Source organism: Giraffa tippelskirchi, chromosome 4 (genome assembly GCF_054371585.1).
Source record: "Giraffa tippelskirchi isolate mGirTip1 chromosome 4, T2T-mGirTip1v1.2.pri, whole genome shotgun sequence".
In the NCBI taxonomy this organism is placed as follows: domain Eukaryota; kingdom Metazoa; phylum Chordata; class Mammalia; order Artiodactyla; family Giraffidae; genus Giraffa; species Giraffa tippelskirchi.
In genome coordinates this window covers 88,518,918-88,535,114 of record NC_137278.1, presented here as the reverse complement: position 1 = coordinate 88,535,114, position 16,197 = coordinate 88,518,918, and the positions used below count along the sequence as shown (strand labels likewise).

At 47.4% G+C, this 16,197-nt stretch overlaps 1 protein-coding gene across 50 annotated transcripts in view; it reads right to left on the bottom strand.

The window, feature by feature from the left end:
- The window catches only part of DYSF (dysferlin), a 226,425-nt gene that overhangs the window by 145,161 nt on the left and 65,067 nt on the right, over positions 1-16,197 (bottom strand). For 49 of the 50 annotated variants that reach the window (XM_081590434.1, XM_081590440.1, XM_081590435.1 and 46 more), the window contains 4 exons: positions 14,717-14,747; positions 13,996-14,111; positions 8,273-8,399; positions 5,453-5,556 (listed from right to left, as the gene is read on the bottom strand). In XM_081590434.1, the coding sequence (XP_081446560.1) occupies positions 5,453-5,556; positions 8,273-8,399; positions 13,996-14,111; positions 14,717-14,747 (378 nt within the window). The remainder of the gene's footprint in view (positions 1-5,452; positions 5,557-8,272; positions 8,400-13,995; positions 14,112-14,716; positions 14,748-16,197) is intronic. The other variant, XM_081590444.1, reaches the window with a different exon arrangement.

Sequence of the window (16,197 nt, the reverse complement as noted above, 5' to 3'; positions counted from 1 at the left end):
AGTGTGGACAAAGATTCCTATACACTGAGGTTCCTCACAGAGTTGTTCATGAAAGAGGAAAATTCAAAAAAAAAAAAAAAGAAATCCAAAAATAGTTTAAATGTCATGTTATATTCATTTAATGAAATATTATGCAGATAGCAAAAATTTATTTCAAAGACTATTTAATAACCTAAGGAAATGTTAGACAACAAAAGCAGTTTACCAAACCATGTAGATATAGTTGACTTATTCTGGCAGCAGTTACACATTCTGTTAGTGACCAAGGACACAAGCTAGTGAATACTGAAGCATTGCTCCCAAGGGAAACACAGGGTTAGGTGCCTGCAAGCCTCTATCACAACACTTTTTTGTCAACAGGCCAGTAACTTTGTTTTATGTGTGTTTCTGTTTCAAGACACCTTTTTCATTATATTAATATACTGTGGGGTTTATTAACACTGAACTCACAGCCAACAGCACTTTAACTCATACCTGAACAAAACTTACCAAATACATAGTTTCTCCATAAGGCACATCACAATCTCCTTACACTGAGAAACACTAAGCAGCGTTTCAGTGCTACACTTGGGAGCCACTGTAAACACTGAAATCACCAGCAAAAAAAAAAAAACACCCCAAAAATGCAAAATCAAAAAATGACACCAAATAGACCAGGAAAAAACACATTACAGGATGAGCACTGAAACAAGAAAGGAAGCACAGCACTCCAGCTCAGCTGGCAGCATGCACCTCAGCTGAATCAAACTGTCCAGAGTTTTGCAAATGATGACCAAAGCACTGTCAGGATTGATTTGGGGATTACACATAAATTTTAGCAAGTAGGCAAATCTGCAAATACAGAATCTGTGAATAACGAAGACAGACTGTATGCTGAATCCAACTGTATTGTGAATCCAATTTTTTTCCAGTGGGGCAGGGTGGTGAGGGGAATGGAGGTGGAGAGGGGTTGGTGTGACAGATGGAAGGAGTGAGAGCTACAGTGAGGAGAACATGCAGCAGGAAATAGAAACAAACGTTAATAGTGGTTATCTCCAAGGCAGTGCACAGTACAGAAATATGAGTAATCATTTTTCATTTTCCTTGCTTTTCTCTGATTTTCTCATCTTTCTTTTTTACACTTAATAAGTTTTATTCTTAAAAAAAAAAAGTTGCTTTAAAGCCTCCCACTCTGCCTCCCAAGTACCTCCCCTGTCTTTTCCCCATACCATGAAGAAGTGTGATATGTGCGTGAGAGGATGCACACACACCCTTCTAGCCCCTCAGTAGCGTGGCCAAATCAGGTATGGTTCACGGCTTAGATAATAGTGACACCAAGTGTCCATAAGAGGAAAGTGTCCAAAGAGGGCCAGGCTAGGACAACACAGAGAACAAATCCCCAGGACAATTCAGAATCGAATGTAACGAGAAAAAGTGACACACCCGGCCAAAGACAGGGACAGGCAGGATGAAAGAGGGGATAAGGGCAGCAGAGAGAGTAGGAGAAACCATGATGAGGTGGCTGGGCAGACAGTGGAGGACACAGAGACCTAGGGACCACACCAATCAGCTTTACACATTCCCTTGCCTTGGTCAGGTCCCCTACCTCCATCACCACCACCCTCCCCACCCCCAGACATCTGTATCTCCCTAGAAAAATCCCCGGGACAGCCAAGGGCATCTCAGAACAGAAGAAGACCTAGAGAGGTAAAGGGGCTGCAAGGAACCAGGTGCAGCTAGGAGCCTCAGAGCGCTGAGATTCAGCTTCAAGGAAAGCCACTGAATTGAAGGCAGGTCCGTCTTGATTCTAGTCATCATCACAGCACCCTACTATGTTGGGAATGTGGAATAAAAACACATGTCTTGAGACATGGCTTTCCTATCTCTCAAGTTAGGAAAACTAATTCTAGTCCTTGGAGTAAGTGCTCAGCAAGATTGTCCAGCCAAACTGCCTGCTTCCTTCCTGCCTTCATTCATCCCACCACAGTCCCTCCTAAGGCCAGGTACAGGGCATCAGACTCTGACCCAAAGCCCAAACCAAAACTGCACTTGTCTAAGACCCACAGTGAACATTTATAGCCCAGTGTGAATGAGTTTAAAATTCGTGTTACCTCTCCCACAGACATTTCCCATGAGCCCTGTATTAGCCTGGGTTGGAGGAGCAGCTCGAAGGCAGGAGGGTTCACATATCTAGCACCATAGTGACTGATTTTAACACACTGAATTAATAAGTATGAAGCAGCATATTAACATTCAAAGGGGAAGAAGAGAGGGGAAGCTCTTCTTTACATAAAAAAAAAAAAAGCTAATAAAGGGAGGAATGATAATGAGGGAATCACCCCTCTGCAACCCCCAGTGAATGACTCTTTGAGGAAAGGAGGTCAATGGCTACGTGGACCATTAGGTAAGAGGTTGTTGAGAAACAGGATATCAGCAAACTGAGATTGTCTCCACAGATTACTTGCAAAGTACAAAGCAGAGTGTGTGCTTTGACAAGGGAGAGACCTGGAGACACTACATTAACCAAGTAACCAGTGATGGGACATGCTGACATTTTGTTTCCTGTTGTGATGCAAATACAATGTATGAAACATCACCTATGATGTGCTCCTGCCAAAACTGTTCATTTGAATTTAATCTGATCTTGAGACCTGACTTCGAAATACAGGGGCCAGAAAAACAAGTTAAACAACACTGGAAGGAAATGGTGGGACAAACCCAGGACATGGACAAATGGCGTGTGCTCTTCAAAAATGCAATGTCATGGGCTGAGAAAAATGGGAAGGGACATGGGAGTAAGGTTGTTACAGAAGAGACCAATGCAGAGCAAAAATTCCAGTTGGGTCTTAGATTGGAACAAAATTAAACCAGTTCTGAAAGACATTTGGGGGATAATCAAAAATATTTATATGAGCCAATATCTGACAAGAGTCGAAAATAACTGCTAATTTCCTAGGTGTGATAATTTTATTGTGGTTACAAAGAATTTTCTTTTTCTCAGATGTATGCTGAAGCCTTTAGAGGCAAAGTGTGTAACTACCTTTCAAATGATTCAGTTGTTTCAAATGATACATAGAGAGAAAGTAAATGCAGCAAAACACTCACAATTGTTTCATCTAAGTGGAGGCCACACCAGTGGGTAAATGTTCATTGAACAGTTCTCCCAAATTTTGTATTTTTAAATGATTAAAAAATGCTTCAATAAAGCATCTAATATTGATACATAGTAAAATAAAATAAAAGGCTAGACAGATAAGCACCAAACATAAATTTTGTATGATGCTTTACAGGTAATGTTATTTACTTTCTTCTGTAGTTTTCAAAATTCCTTAATAAACATGTGCATCAATAATAAAAGAAGAAGGAAAGAAAACAAAATAGGGGAGGTGGGTGGAGGTGGTAGCAGGTAGCAGGCAAAGGAAATAAGCTTATCCAAGGCCTTACTCCGTTCTGAAATCAACCTGGACCTCAGCAATTGGTCCCCTGACCTCAAGGGTCCTTTGTTGGTAGGATGGACAGGCAGATCTTCTTCTTTCCAAAATGAATCTAAGAATAGATTAACTGAAAAGGAAGACTGCAAAGTGCTGTGTGAATGGGAGCGCACACCACCTCCATCATCACCCTCGCTTTTAGCGTTTGCTGTTAAGCTTGTAAACGCTCCCTCAACTGTCCTACAACGCCTGCCTGTCTGCCCCCTCCCCGCCTCTGCCTCCGGAGCAAAGCGCAGCTGGCTGCAGGCGCGAACCCTCGGTCCACTCGGCTTGGTTCTCAGCCCTTCTGCTTCGCCCGCCCGTTTCCAATGGTGGGACCCGGGAGGGCGCGACCCCACCCTGCCGACTCCCTGGGTCAGAGGCGCCTCAGCGGAGTGGGGTTCCGGGAGCAGGGGCGGAGGCCGATCCCTCCGGATATGTCATTCTCCCCCATTTCCAGTATTTCCACCACAGTCTCTGCTCTGAGGTTAAGAGTAAACGCGGTCCGGCTATTTGCCGAGGACAGATGCTAACGAACAACCTAAAGCACTGGAAAACGGACTTAAAAGAGAGCAGTGCCTAAGACCGCGTAGACCCCCGAGGACTGAATTAACACAGCAAGCCTGTGGGGGTGACAGAAGCTGGATCTTGAACGATGCAGCACATTTTGTGGGGAGGAAGGCCAGGAAGGAGCCAGGAGTGCACAGGCCCGGGGAAAGGCTAGAGGCGTGACCGCAGGGCAGACGAGAAGACACACGGGCACGCGCGGGCTGTGCGGTTTGTACCCAAAGCTGAGCGCGGCGAGCCAGCCAGTGGCGCTGAAACCCGCCCTCCGAGCGGGCTGCAGGGCTGCGTCCGCCCAGGAGGGGGCGCGTTGCTCCGCACTCGCACAAAGACTGTACAAGCTAATACTGGCCATGGAGATGAGGCCAGAAAGTTCGTCTGGGTGAGCTCTGGTCAACCAGGTTACGCGGTTTGAACTTCATTTTACAGACAGAGCTGTCTTTTACACTAAATACGCTGGTGGATTTCTATGGCGAGAACCCAGACGAGAGAACTGACGCAAGGCTGTTGTGTGGCCCAGGGGAGAGATGACAGTGGCTAGGGGCATGGAGGGAGGAAAAGACCTCGGGATTTTTAAAGGCAAAAGCTAGCAGTGGGATCTTGGTGTAGGGAGGTCAAAAAAGAGGGAAGAATCAAGGCAGGCCAGCATTTTCTGCCTTTGATGGTGGTACTGGTAAAGACAGTAGTTTCTGGAAGTGGGGCGGTAGAGGCAGAAAAGGACTCCTTTACAGGGTGAGCAGGAGGTGGGTGGGCAGCACATAGGGATGTGCAAAAGCACAGGGAGTTCTGGAGCTGAAGGGAAGGCTCAGAGTTAAACACAGCTGTGGCTTCCTCTGTGAGAGGCGATGACTGAAGCCTGGGAGCAGCCGAGGCTGTCAGGGAGAGCCTGGAGGGTGGGCAAAGCCGGCCCTGAAGTGCGATGGAGGAAAGAGTCCCAGGCAGAAGTCAAGAGGGAGAGGAGCCACAGCCCCGCTCTGGGCAGGAAGGAAGAGAGGTATGTGATCCCCAGGACCCCCACCAGAGTGGCTTTACTCCACTCAACTCCTGGCACAACTTTCTAAAAATAATCATTATGGTTTTACTGCATATTTTTTTTTGTTTCCCTATCATTGTGCTTTCACATCTGGTTTGCTTTACTATTGCTTAATTTTCCCCCAAATATTCCATATGTCCTCTCCGTGTCCATCCACACCTGTCTGTCTGTCTCGCACACATGGGCAGACCTGTGTGTGTGCGTGGCAGCCCCAGAGAGCTGGGCCTGCGTGTCTCACCCCGAGTCCCGTGATCAGTGCCCCCACACACCACATGTGCACAGCCTCCGATGGCAGGCCCTGTGCACCCCTCACTCTGTGCTGCTCAACAGGACAGTGCCCAGCGCCCATCCACAGAGACGCCAGTTGTCACCCTCCCACAAGCCCTCTTGTTTACTTGCTTCTTACCATTTTCCCTGCAAAGCTGACTTCCACAAAGGGATCCACCAAGTTCTTCTTGTTACTGTCAAAGCCAAAGATCTGCCTCACGTTGTCCATCACGGCATCGTCCACTGAGGAGAAAGACATGCTGATCACTGCCTGCCTGCTCTCCATCTTCAAAACCCCCACTTCCCACCTGTGTCTCCCGACAATGCAGGGACTCCCCAAGAGAGAGGCCATGGACCCCTCAGCCCAGGGTTCTGGGGAAGGAGGACCATCTCCAAACAGCAGCTCCTGAAGGTGCTGTGCTGCTCCTTTGCCCAGCTCCAAACAATCGGTTCACTGTCCCCCCTATTTTCAAAGGCATTCTGAACAGGTCCAACTGATTAACTAATTGATTAGAAATCTACAAAACTAAAAGCGATAAATAATCCAGAGAAAGATTGGAAGTTGTTATAATAATATCCCATTACTGGTGCCTGTCTGACATTTTCCCTTATATCCATGAGCACAGTGATTTTCCTGAGGGTAACCAATAAGTCAATTCTGTTTTGTTTTGTTTTTCAATTTAATCTGTGCTGCTTCAAACCAATGTTTTACAAATTAGCTGTATTTTTACATATATATTTATAGATGATAGATGTGTATATGCATGTATGTGTATATATATATATGTTCTGTATAATGGTACATATGTATATGAAGGGCTTCCCTGGTGACTCAGATGGTAAAGAATCTGTCTGCCATGCAGCAGAGCCAGGTTCAATCCCTGGGTCGGGAAGATCCCCTGGAGAAAGAAATGGCAACCCACTCCAGTATTCTTGCCTGGAAAATTCCATGGACAGAGGAGCCTGGTGGGCTACAGTATAGGGGGTTGCAAAGAGTCAGACACAACTGACTGACTAGCAAATTCATGTACATGAATGAGAAAATTAGAGAAGGGGACACTTAACAATTGTATACTAGCCAATGTCTGTCTACATGAATACGGCAGTTAACAAATATTTAGCAAATATTTATGTTCTATTTACCCACGTATTCTTTTCTTATTTATATTTAAACAACACTGCAGACAACTAAACATCATCATCCCCTTCACCTTGAGCAAAGCAAACATTTCTGTTTCCCCAGCCCTCTTTGGAAGCTCCCCAGCCTCACTTCTGCATAGTTTCAACCAACAAATGCAGAATGTTCTAAACCCCTATTTTAATCCCATTACTTATTTAAAGGGTTTCCCCACGATTCTGGTTCAATTAAACATATACAGAAGGAACTCATTTATTGGTGTCATTAGTCAAAGCAGAAGCCCTCAATTAGCTTCATGAAAAACTTGTAAACAGGGACCCAAGGAGTCCCTGACTACTTGTTCTCTTGGACTCAGCTAGCAACAGTGCCTGGTATAATTCTGCTAATGCACACTCCAAAATGGTGGCTCATAGCCTGCAGCGAGAAAACCACCAGGGGGCCTTTTAAAACTACCAGGGGGTGAGCCCCACCTCAAACCAAGCCAATCTGAAACACTGGAGGAAGGGCCTAGGCACCTGCACTTCCTTAAAGCTTCAGAGATGATTTAATGTACAGTCTGGGTTGACAGCCACGGCTCTAGAATATTCAGCATAACTCCCCCAGCATGTACTGAGCACAGGGCAGGGCTAGTACAAGGTTAGTCACTGTGAGAAGCCAGGCAGTGACCACCACAGCCTTCCTGGGGTGATGAAGATTCGGCGACAGCTACGGTGACCCGCTGTCCCAGTTTATCAGGGAAGGAGGAGTTTCCTGGGATGTGGGACTTCCAGTGCTGAAACCAGGACAGTCCCAGGCAAACTGGACACCCAGGAGTCTCCACTCAGTGGAGACACTGAGCCCTTCTAACATGTCAGCAACTGCTTCCCCAGCCAGGGGCTGCCAGTCTTCAGCCTGGGGCTTCCTAGAGGAAGGAAAGAGAATCGGTAGGAGCCAGGCATAAGCACACAATAAAATTGAAATGGTGCTGACGCCCCAGCATTGGCACCAGGAGACTGCTTTTCTCCTAAGAACAGTCCCAAAACACTTGGGAAACCTAGAGAGGGTGTGAGGCATCCCCAGAGCAGAGCAGAAGGGAAGCTGGGCTGGCACAGATCTAGCAGACCCTTGGGTGCAGAAGCCAGGCCAGGAGGAGGCAGGGAGGGAGCCGGGAGCCAGCCCCTCCCTCTCCTTCCTGCAGGGACCTGAGGCAGCCCAGCCCAGGGTCCCAGCATGCATTAGCAGCATTATACCAGGCGCTGTTCCTAACTGAGTCCAAGAGAACAAGTAGTCAGGGACTCCTTGGGTCCCTGTTTACAAGTTTTGCATGAAGCTAATTGTTTGAGGGCTTCTGCTTTGACTAATGACACCAATAAATGGGTTTCTTCTGTACATGTTTAATTGAACCAAAATCATGGGGAAACCCTTTAAATAAGTAATGGGATTAAAATACAGATATAGAACATTCTGCATTTGTTGGTTGAAACCATGCTCTCCCCCAGTGTGAGCCAAGAAAATGGTGCACGGAGTGGTCCAACAGCCAGACCAGGCCTAGGAGATGCTGAACCAGACCTAGGGACCGCTAGTACTCTCAGGACTGCCTGCATCTCTGTGACTCCACCAGCATTGATATTACTTCTCATTCATTCTGGCCGCTTTTCTCCTAAGAACAGTCAAAACCCTTGGGTCTAGCAGATCTAGCAGACCCTTGGGTGCAGAAGCCAGGTCAGGAGGAGGTAGGGAGGGAGCCGGGGACCAGCCCCTCCTTCTCCTTCGGCAAGGACCTGAGGCAGCCCAGCCCAAGGTCCCCTCCTCACAGTCACCCAACAAGAGCACCACACTCACTCTGTGGCAAGTCCTCGGCCCTGAAGACCTTCAGACAGAAGTGCGCTCCGCGGAGGGCCACGCCGATCGGCCTAAGCAGGTTGCTTTCGATGTCCTCCTTGTCTTCCGAGGGGTCTTTTCTCTCCAGCTACAATACAAACAAATCTGACTACTTAATGTGTCCCCATGCACAACGTTTTCCCTTCCTTTTCTGAGAGCTCAACCAACACACTTAAATAGTGCATCTTGAAGACAGGCAGATTTCATCCTGCCCACTTGTAGCCTGTGATCTCCAGCAGGTTCCTTAGCCTGAGACTCAGCTTCATCTGGACAGTGGAGACAATGACACTGACCTCCCAGCCTCTGGGAGGATCACCTTGAATAATGTGTGCACATGTCACCAGCTGGCATTCAAGAACCATCATCTCCTTCCCAACCCGCCCATTAAAAAATAGCGCAGAACTGACAGAGGTCTAGGCTGGCCACTGTCTTCAGTAACGTCTGTTCATTCACCCGACCAGTATTTATTGAGCAACTGAGAAGCTGTCAGCCTCATGCCGGGGGCGAGGGATGTAGCAGTAAACAAGGTGGACAGAGGTCCTGTCTGCATGGCACTCCCCATTTTACAGTGAAAGACATCTTTAAGCAAATGAATGTAATAGCATGTGCTGAGTGTTTTGATTAGAACAGTAATGATAAAAATAATATATATTGATTTTATACACACTCTCATTTAATTCTGACAGCAAGCCCCTGAGCAGTGGGTCTCAAACTTGGCTGTACGTTAGAAACAGGAGAGTCAGTGTCTTCTAGACCACTGCTGCACATTCCAACTAAAACATGGGTTCTGGTTCAACAGGTCTGGGGTGGAGCCTGAGCCTCTGCATTCCAACAAGTGCCCAAGTGATGCCCATGCTGCAGGGGGCCAGGGCCTAGAATACCCTACTTTATAGATAAGTTGGATGAGAATTCACACAGGTTGGATGCAGAACTGGGAGTGTGGGATTTAGGGAGAACAGAGCTGCCCAGCAGTCCACTCCTTGCAAAGCTGCCTGGACCATCCTCACTCAGTCTGCATGTAGAGACCTGCTTCAGAATCCCCGCAGCCAAATTCTCCATCCCAGAGTGCCTCGTGTCACACAAGAGCCTGGGAAGGAGTTATTAATAGCTCTACGCTGACTTTCTTCAGCTCACATCTGAAGAAAATGATCACCTCCTCTGCTTTCAGTCATCCATAACACTGTTCGTTCCCATAGGCCACAATCACTGATTGAGCACCTGTTGTGTACAAGACCTGTACTAAGCAAGAGGGGAGATAAAAGGGTTCATATTTACTATATTGTCCCTGACCTCAAGAAACTGAGTCTCAGTGACAGAGATGGACACAGCAACTAACTAAACTAACAAAACATTGGGTGGAGACCGAAAAGAAAGATCCATCAATTTCCCTGGAGGACAAGGCAGGCATCATGGAGGAAGTAGTATCTGGATTGGGTCTTGAAGAACAAATTGACTTTTGGTCAACAGAGACAGAGAAGGCCTTCCAACAGATGGAAAGACAAGAACGAAAGTACATTCTGGAAAGGGTCACACTGACTGGTGTGGCCACAGCACAGAGTCCATGCAGGTACACACCAGCAAGTGGCACCGCAAAATCAGCCTGAGGCCAAATGCTAATGGCCTTGAATGTGATGCTGAGGATTCTGGACTTCATCCCGAAAGTAACTGGCAGGCAGGGTGGGTCACTGCAAGTTTTTTTAAGAGGAGACTCACGTGATTCGTGCATGCATGCATGCTAAGTCACTTCAGTCATATCCAATTCTGTGACTCCATGGACCATAGCCCACCAAGCTCCTCTGTCCATGGGATTCTCCAGGCAAGAATACTGGAGTGGGTTGTCATGCCCTCCTCCAGGAGATCTTCCCAACCTAGGGATCGAACCTATGTCTCTTATGTCTCCTGCATTGGCAGGTAGGTTCTTTACCAGTCATGCCACCTGGGAAGCCCATCACGTGATTGTACCTGGGTTTAAAGAAGGTGATTTTGGTGGTAATGTGGAGGCTAACTAGATTCACAGCAGCTGAACCACATCTTCATTCACACGAAGGCCCAGATAAGATATGATGAGAGCCTGACCTTGGTCTCTGGTCTTGGGATGGGAAAGAGGAGAAGCGTGCACTGTGGTCGTCACACCAGCACGACTGGCCAACTGTGTGTATGTTGACTGCCAGGTTTGGACTGAGGGATGTGGAAGGATGTTCAGGCCTCTGACCTGGGGGACCAAGGGGACAAGTGCCATTTCCCAAGATATCATCTAACATAGGATGTGGAACAGGTTTGAGGAGTGGTCACCAAATGATACTGGGTTCCCATAGGTGAAGTTAGAGGGGCCAAAGGGACATGTTCATGTGCTTTGTTACAGGAAACTGGAACTGAGCATCTGGAACTGCGAGGATCCAGGCTGGAGATGAGCGATTTAGGAGCCCAGATGGACAGAGATGGGCTCCTCCACAGACAGACAAATACGCTGCAAAATCTGACTGAGGTTAGAGGTTCATGGGCCTTGAATGTCATGTCAAAGGCACAGCAGAGAGGCAGGCAGTGAAATCCTATTGAGCTGCTGAATTTGAAGAATCCATTTAATAAAAAAAAAGGGGGGGGGAGGGTGAAGAATGAAGGGAGTCCTAGAAGCTGAAAGAGGAGAGAGTTTCAGGTAAGACATGGCTCTGGAATCAAACACTGTGGAGCAGCAGATCAGATTAATGAGAGAAGAGCTCCCGGGACTTGGCAATGGGTGAGGCTTAGGCAAGTGGTTCATGGAAGGAGGTGATGGGAGGCACACTGGAGAAATGAAGAAGCGAGCAGCTGGTGAAGGACTGGAGAAAAGGGACGTGGGGTCCTCTCAAGAGTTAGGTGACCTTGAGGATGGCTGAAAGGACAATGAAAACAGCTTGGACAGGAGGGGTGAAAGCAACGGTATTCTGAGATCAGGAAATCTGGCACCTGGCACAGACCAGAGGACAGGAGCTAGAGAAGAGGCAGAACAGGCTGAACAAGAAAGCAGGCAGGGCTCAAGCACATGCAGGCGAGGTGGGGATTGGGAGAGGAAGGGAAGAGGAACTTCAGCCCTCCTGGAATTTCAGCCCTCACTTCGCTGCCACTGTGCAACTCTGCCTCTCTAAGGGGAGCGGAGGCCAGAGCTTAGGAAAGATCGGAAAGTTAGGAAACAGCCACCATGGAGAATGGGATAAGAAGCAAACATCACCCAAGTAAAAGAAGTTGATAGCACCTCCAGGTGACTTCTGCCACCAAAGCTGACCAAAGGGTGGTGTGGACAGTATGTCATGGGGAGGGTGGGGAACACGTAGATACAGCAGCAAACCCCAGGGGCTAGCGAGCACAGAGCAAGAAAGAGGATGGGAGATGGGGACCAGGCTGCAGGAGGCAGCTGATGGGCTGGGAAACAGACAGGGGCACTCAAACAGGTCTGTAACCTCAGTGAGGAAGAACGACCATTCACTGAGAGTGAGGGAGGGAAAGAGGCAGAAAGAAACTGCCGATGAGAGGGATTTCTGAGCTCAAGGGCTTAAAGAAAGTAAGACCAGACGTTGATGGCTCATCAGTGAGGACACACTGGTCTCAGAACAATGGCAAACAGGGAAACCTGCCAGCAAGGACCCTCCTGCACCAGGGGTAGGTAACAGCCCAGGAGACCAGAAGGAGGGAAATAACCAGTGAGTCAGGCTTCAAAGAAGAAGGCAGTGCTGAAGTTGGGAAGCTGCCATGGGAAACCAAATGATGGCCACGCTTCCCATTCCAAAGACCATGGCGAGCTGGAGCAGAAAACACAGGTTTCCTTCTGAGCTGGTCTCAAGAAAAGTGGTTTCATCTGGGAAAAACCAGGGTCTGATGAATGGGGAGAGGAGGAAGGAGTGTTTTAGGAAAGGATAACAGATTCAGAGATGCCATGTAGGAGCACGAAGGCACAGCATCTGGAGAGATGAGCTGCAGAGGAACAGGGAATGAGAGAGCAGGGGAGGTGCCCCTGGGAGGGACTGGTCCACCTGAGCTCTGTCAGCCCCTGCACAGCACCCGGGATGCTCCCTGCCCTAATCCCTTCCACCAGGGCTTCCTGAGCCTTCATCATCAGCCAGCTCTTCAACCTTAACCTCCTCATGGACCTTGCCCTCCACCTCCCCATCAAATGCGGCTTTCCCCAGGGACTCCACCTCCCTAGCCCTCCCCTGGAGACCCGCTTTCCCCAACTCCTGCCTCCCCCTGCCTTGATCATTTCAGTATCTGCCTCACCATTTGTGTATCTGATTTCCAATTTTCCCATGAGATAATCAATATCCACAAGGACAAGACATTCACCAACACAGGTCCTTGTCCTCCACCAACAGCATCTTAATCTTCCCTCCCCTGCAGCTGCTAGAGGAACAGCCACATCTCAAATCTCCAGCCGCTCAGAACAAATGCTCCAGGAGAACCTTAATCTTGAGACCCTTCTCTAAAAACAGCCTCCTTACTATCTACCTTTTTCAATCCCCCTCATACCACAGGAGGCACTCAACACAGAGCTTCGCACACAGCAGGAGTTCAAAAAATATGTGTTCCCTAGCCCTTGCCTGGAAAATCCCATGGACGGAGGAGCCTGGTAGGCTGCAGTCCACGGGGTCGCTAAGAATCGGACACGACTGAGCGACTTCACTTTCACTTTTCACTTTCATGCATTGGAGAAGGAACTGGCAACCCACTCCAGTGTTCTTGCCTGGAGAATCCCAGGGACGGTGGAGCCTGATGGGCTGCTGTCTATGGGGTCGCGAAGAGTTGGACATGACTGAAGCGACTTAGCAGCAGCCCTTCCCTATTATTTGTCCTCCTCATCAGCCTGGTCCTCCCACATCCTCCCTGCCAGGCTCATCAGCTCCCCAGCCCCATGCCTCCACCATGCCTGCCTCATCCATGCCTGACAGCCACCTCCATCCACCTACCTTCTGGGTCCTGGCCACTGAGTATTAGGAGGCTTTCCCACAAAGCCTCCAGCTCCTGTGTCTGCTCCAAAATCCTTCGGTCTTGTCTGTGTGTGTGTGTGTGTGTGTGTGTATGAGTGTGTGTGTGTGTGTGTGTGTGTGCGCGCGCGCGCACGTGTGTGTGTACACTGGAGTATTACTCATCCATAAAAAAAATGAAATAGTGCCATTTGCAGCAACAAGGATGAACCCAGAGATTGTCATACTGAGTGCAGTAAGTCAGAGAAACACAAACATCATATATTGCTTATATGTGGAATCCAAATAAATGATACAAATGAAGTTATTTACAAAATAGAAATAGACTTCCAAACCTAGGAAACAAATTTATGGTTACCAAAAGGTGGCGGGGCATAAATTAGGAATTTGGGATTAATACACTACTATATATAAACAACAGCGATGTACTGTATAGCACAGGGAACTCTACTCAATACTTATAATAATCTATAAGGGAAAAGAATCTGAAAATGAATATCTATACAGTATATATAGATGGGAGAATACGCACAAAAGTATTAATGGTGGTTCTCTCTGATGGGCAGAATTATGAGTGATTCTTTTCATATTTATGCTTTCCCACATGGTCTACATTTCTCACAATTGCCGTGTATTCTTTTAAATCAGAAAAACTAAAGATTTTTGTTTGTTCATTTGGTGCCCCCATGGCCAGGTGGTGGTGCTTATGAGGAGGACGAGGAATGTACTCACGGGGGCTTCATCTCCAGGCCCCAGCACACAGAGGCTCGCTTTCAGGTAGCCTCTGGCCCCAGCAGAGAAATCGTCGGGATCTGAGAGCAGCAGCCACTTCCTGAGGTAGGCGTGTCCTAAGGGAACAACACCCTTGGTGATCCCCAAATTGGAAGCACCCAAGTCTGCGACCACACCGGAGAACCCGGGGTGGACTCCATTGGGTGAGATGAAGAACTCATCTACCCAGACATGGGGGAAGGACTCCAGTTCTAAAATAAAAGGTATTTTGAGTGTTCATTCAGGTCCAAATCAGAAATGTCAACAGAAACCACTATCAGAGGCTGCCAAAGCCAGACCCCAGGCCATTTTCCTCCCCTTCAGGAAGTAACCAGACAAGACCAGAGACCAAGGTGTGGAGAAATCCTAGACTCGTCATCCAAATGACCCATCCCATCTGGAGGGACCCCAGCCTCCAGAAATCTTTGCTTAGGGCTTCCAGTTTAGCACCCCAACTGGGCCAGCTGAGACCCACATGAGGGTTTGATATTCCTGGGGACCTGTTTTACCCAGAAAATGAAAGCTGCCCTTTCTTTATTATTGCAGCCTCACCTTCAAGATCAGACTCCACCTCTAAAGTCTAAAATCCCCAAGAAGAAAAGATGAGTGTCCCAAGGGGGTGCCCCATGCAGCCGGAACCCATATACAAAGACCTGCCCAAGAGGATGACAGGGCAACTCACGGGGCTCTCGGTAGATGCTGCCCACATCCATCTGAAACCAAACAGAAGAGGCACAGTTCACAGTCCTGCCAGCGGAGTGTTAAATAAAGTATGATGCATGAAAATTAAAAATCTGATGCATTAAAAATCATGTTTTCAAGAACATTTGGAGACATGAGAAAATGTTGGTCACGTTATTACATGGGAAAAAAATGGAATATATTTTGATCAAAGTTTGGTGAAGTATATCTATGCATAGAAAAGACAGCAAAGGAAACATACTGAATCGTAACTGTACTACCTCTGGGTAGTAGATTTGGGTGATTATTATTTTATTTTTATTTTTTCCTATATTTTATAATTTTCTATTAAAAAAAACCCTACAGATTTTGATGTGATGTTAGGGGAGGTTATGCGTGTGTAGGAGCAGGGGATATGTGGGAACTCTGTACTTTCCACTCAATTTTGCTATGAACCTAAAATTGCTCTCAAAAACTACAAAGTTTTTTAAAATCATGGATTACTTTTATAATTAGAAAAAAAAAACGCTTTTTTAACCTAACCCTTGGGTTCTTACAGTAAGATTGGAGACTCAAAACATAAGACCCCACTTATTATAGAATGAGTCAAGCTCAATCCATTCTTAAAAAAAAAAATCTGCTTCTCCAGAAAAACAGATTCTGTTTTCTATCTGTGACTACTTCTCAGAGAAGGAGCCATATTTTATTTGGAAAGCAGAAGGAGGGTCAAATAAACCTGTGCCCTTTCTTTCCATTTGATAAATTCTTGAAGATTCAAAAATGAGAAAATCAATAAGAATGACATTAAAACACCATTTGTGAAGATCTCCAGTACCAGTTGCCTTTACGCTAATCTGTTAAACATATCCTGTGCTATCAGTTCAAGGTCCTCTGCGGTGGACTGTTCATTTCTGCATGTCTGTGACAAATGAAGGGGCAGGATCACCCCACCCACCCCCCTGGACCACTCCAACATCTGGACCCACTCCCCAACCCAGGTGAGCTCAGGGTACTGAGCACTGGTGTCCCGCTGGCTCGAGATAGTCAGAATGAGGAAGAGAGCTGCCTAAACTCAGGTCCCACACTGCCTTCCCAAGATGTAAAGACAAATGTGAATTAAAAATAAGAAGCTGAATTCCCCCTGTTGGAGAGAAGGGGGGCGATTTCCCTCTCCTCTCTTTTTGTCAGAACGTTTTATGGCACCCCACTCCAGTACTCTTGCCTGGAAAATCCCATGGACAGAGGAGCCTGGTAGGCTACGGTCCATGGGGTCACTAAGAGTTGGACACGACTGAGCGACTTCACTTTCACTTTTCCCTTTCATGCATTGGAGAAGGAAATGGCAACCCACTCCAGTGTTCTTGCCTGGAAAATCCCAGGGACGGCGGAGCCTGGTGGGCTGCCGTCTATGGGGTCGCACAGAGTCGGACACGACTGAAGCGACTTAGACTTAGATTTACACTTTCCTTAGAAAACTTGTCA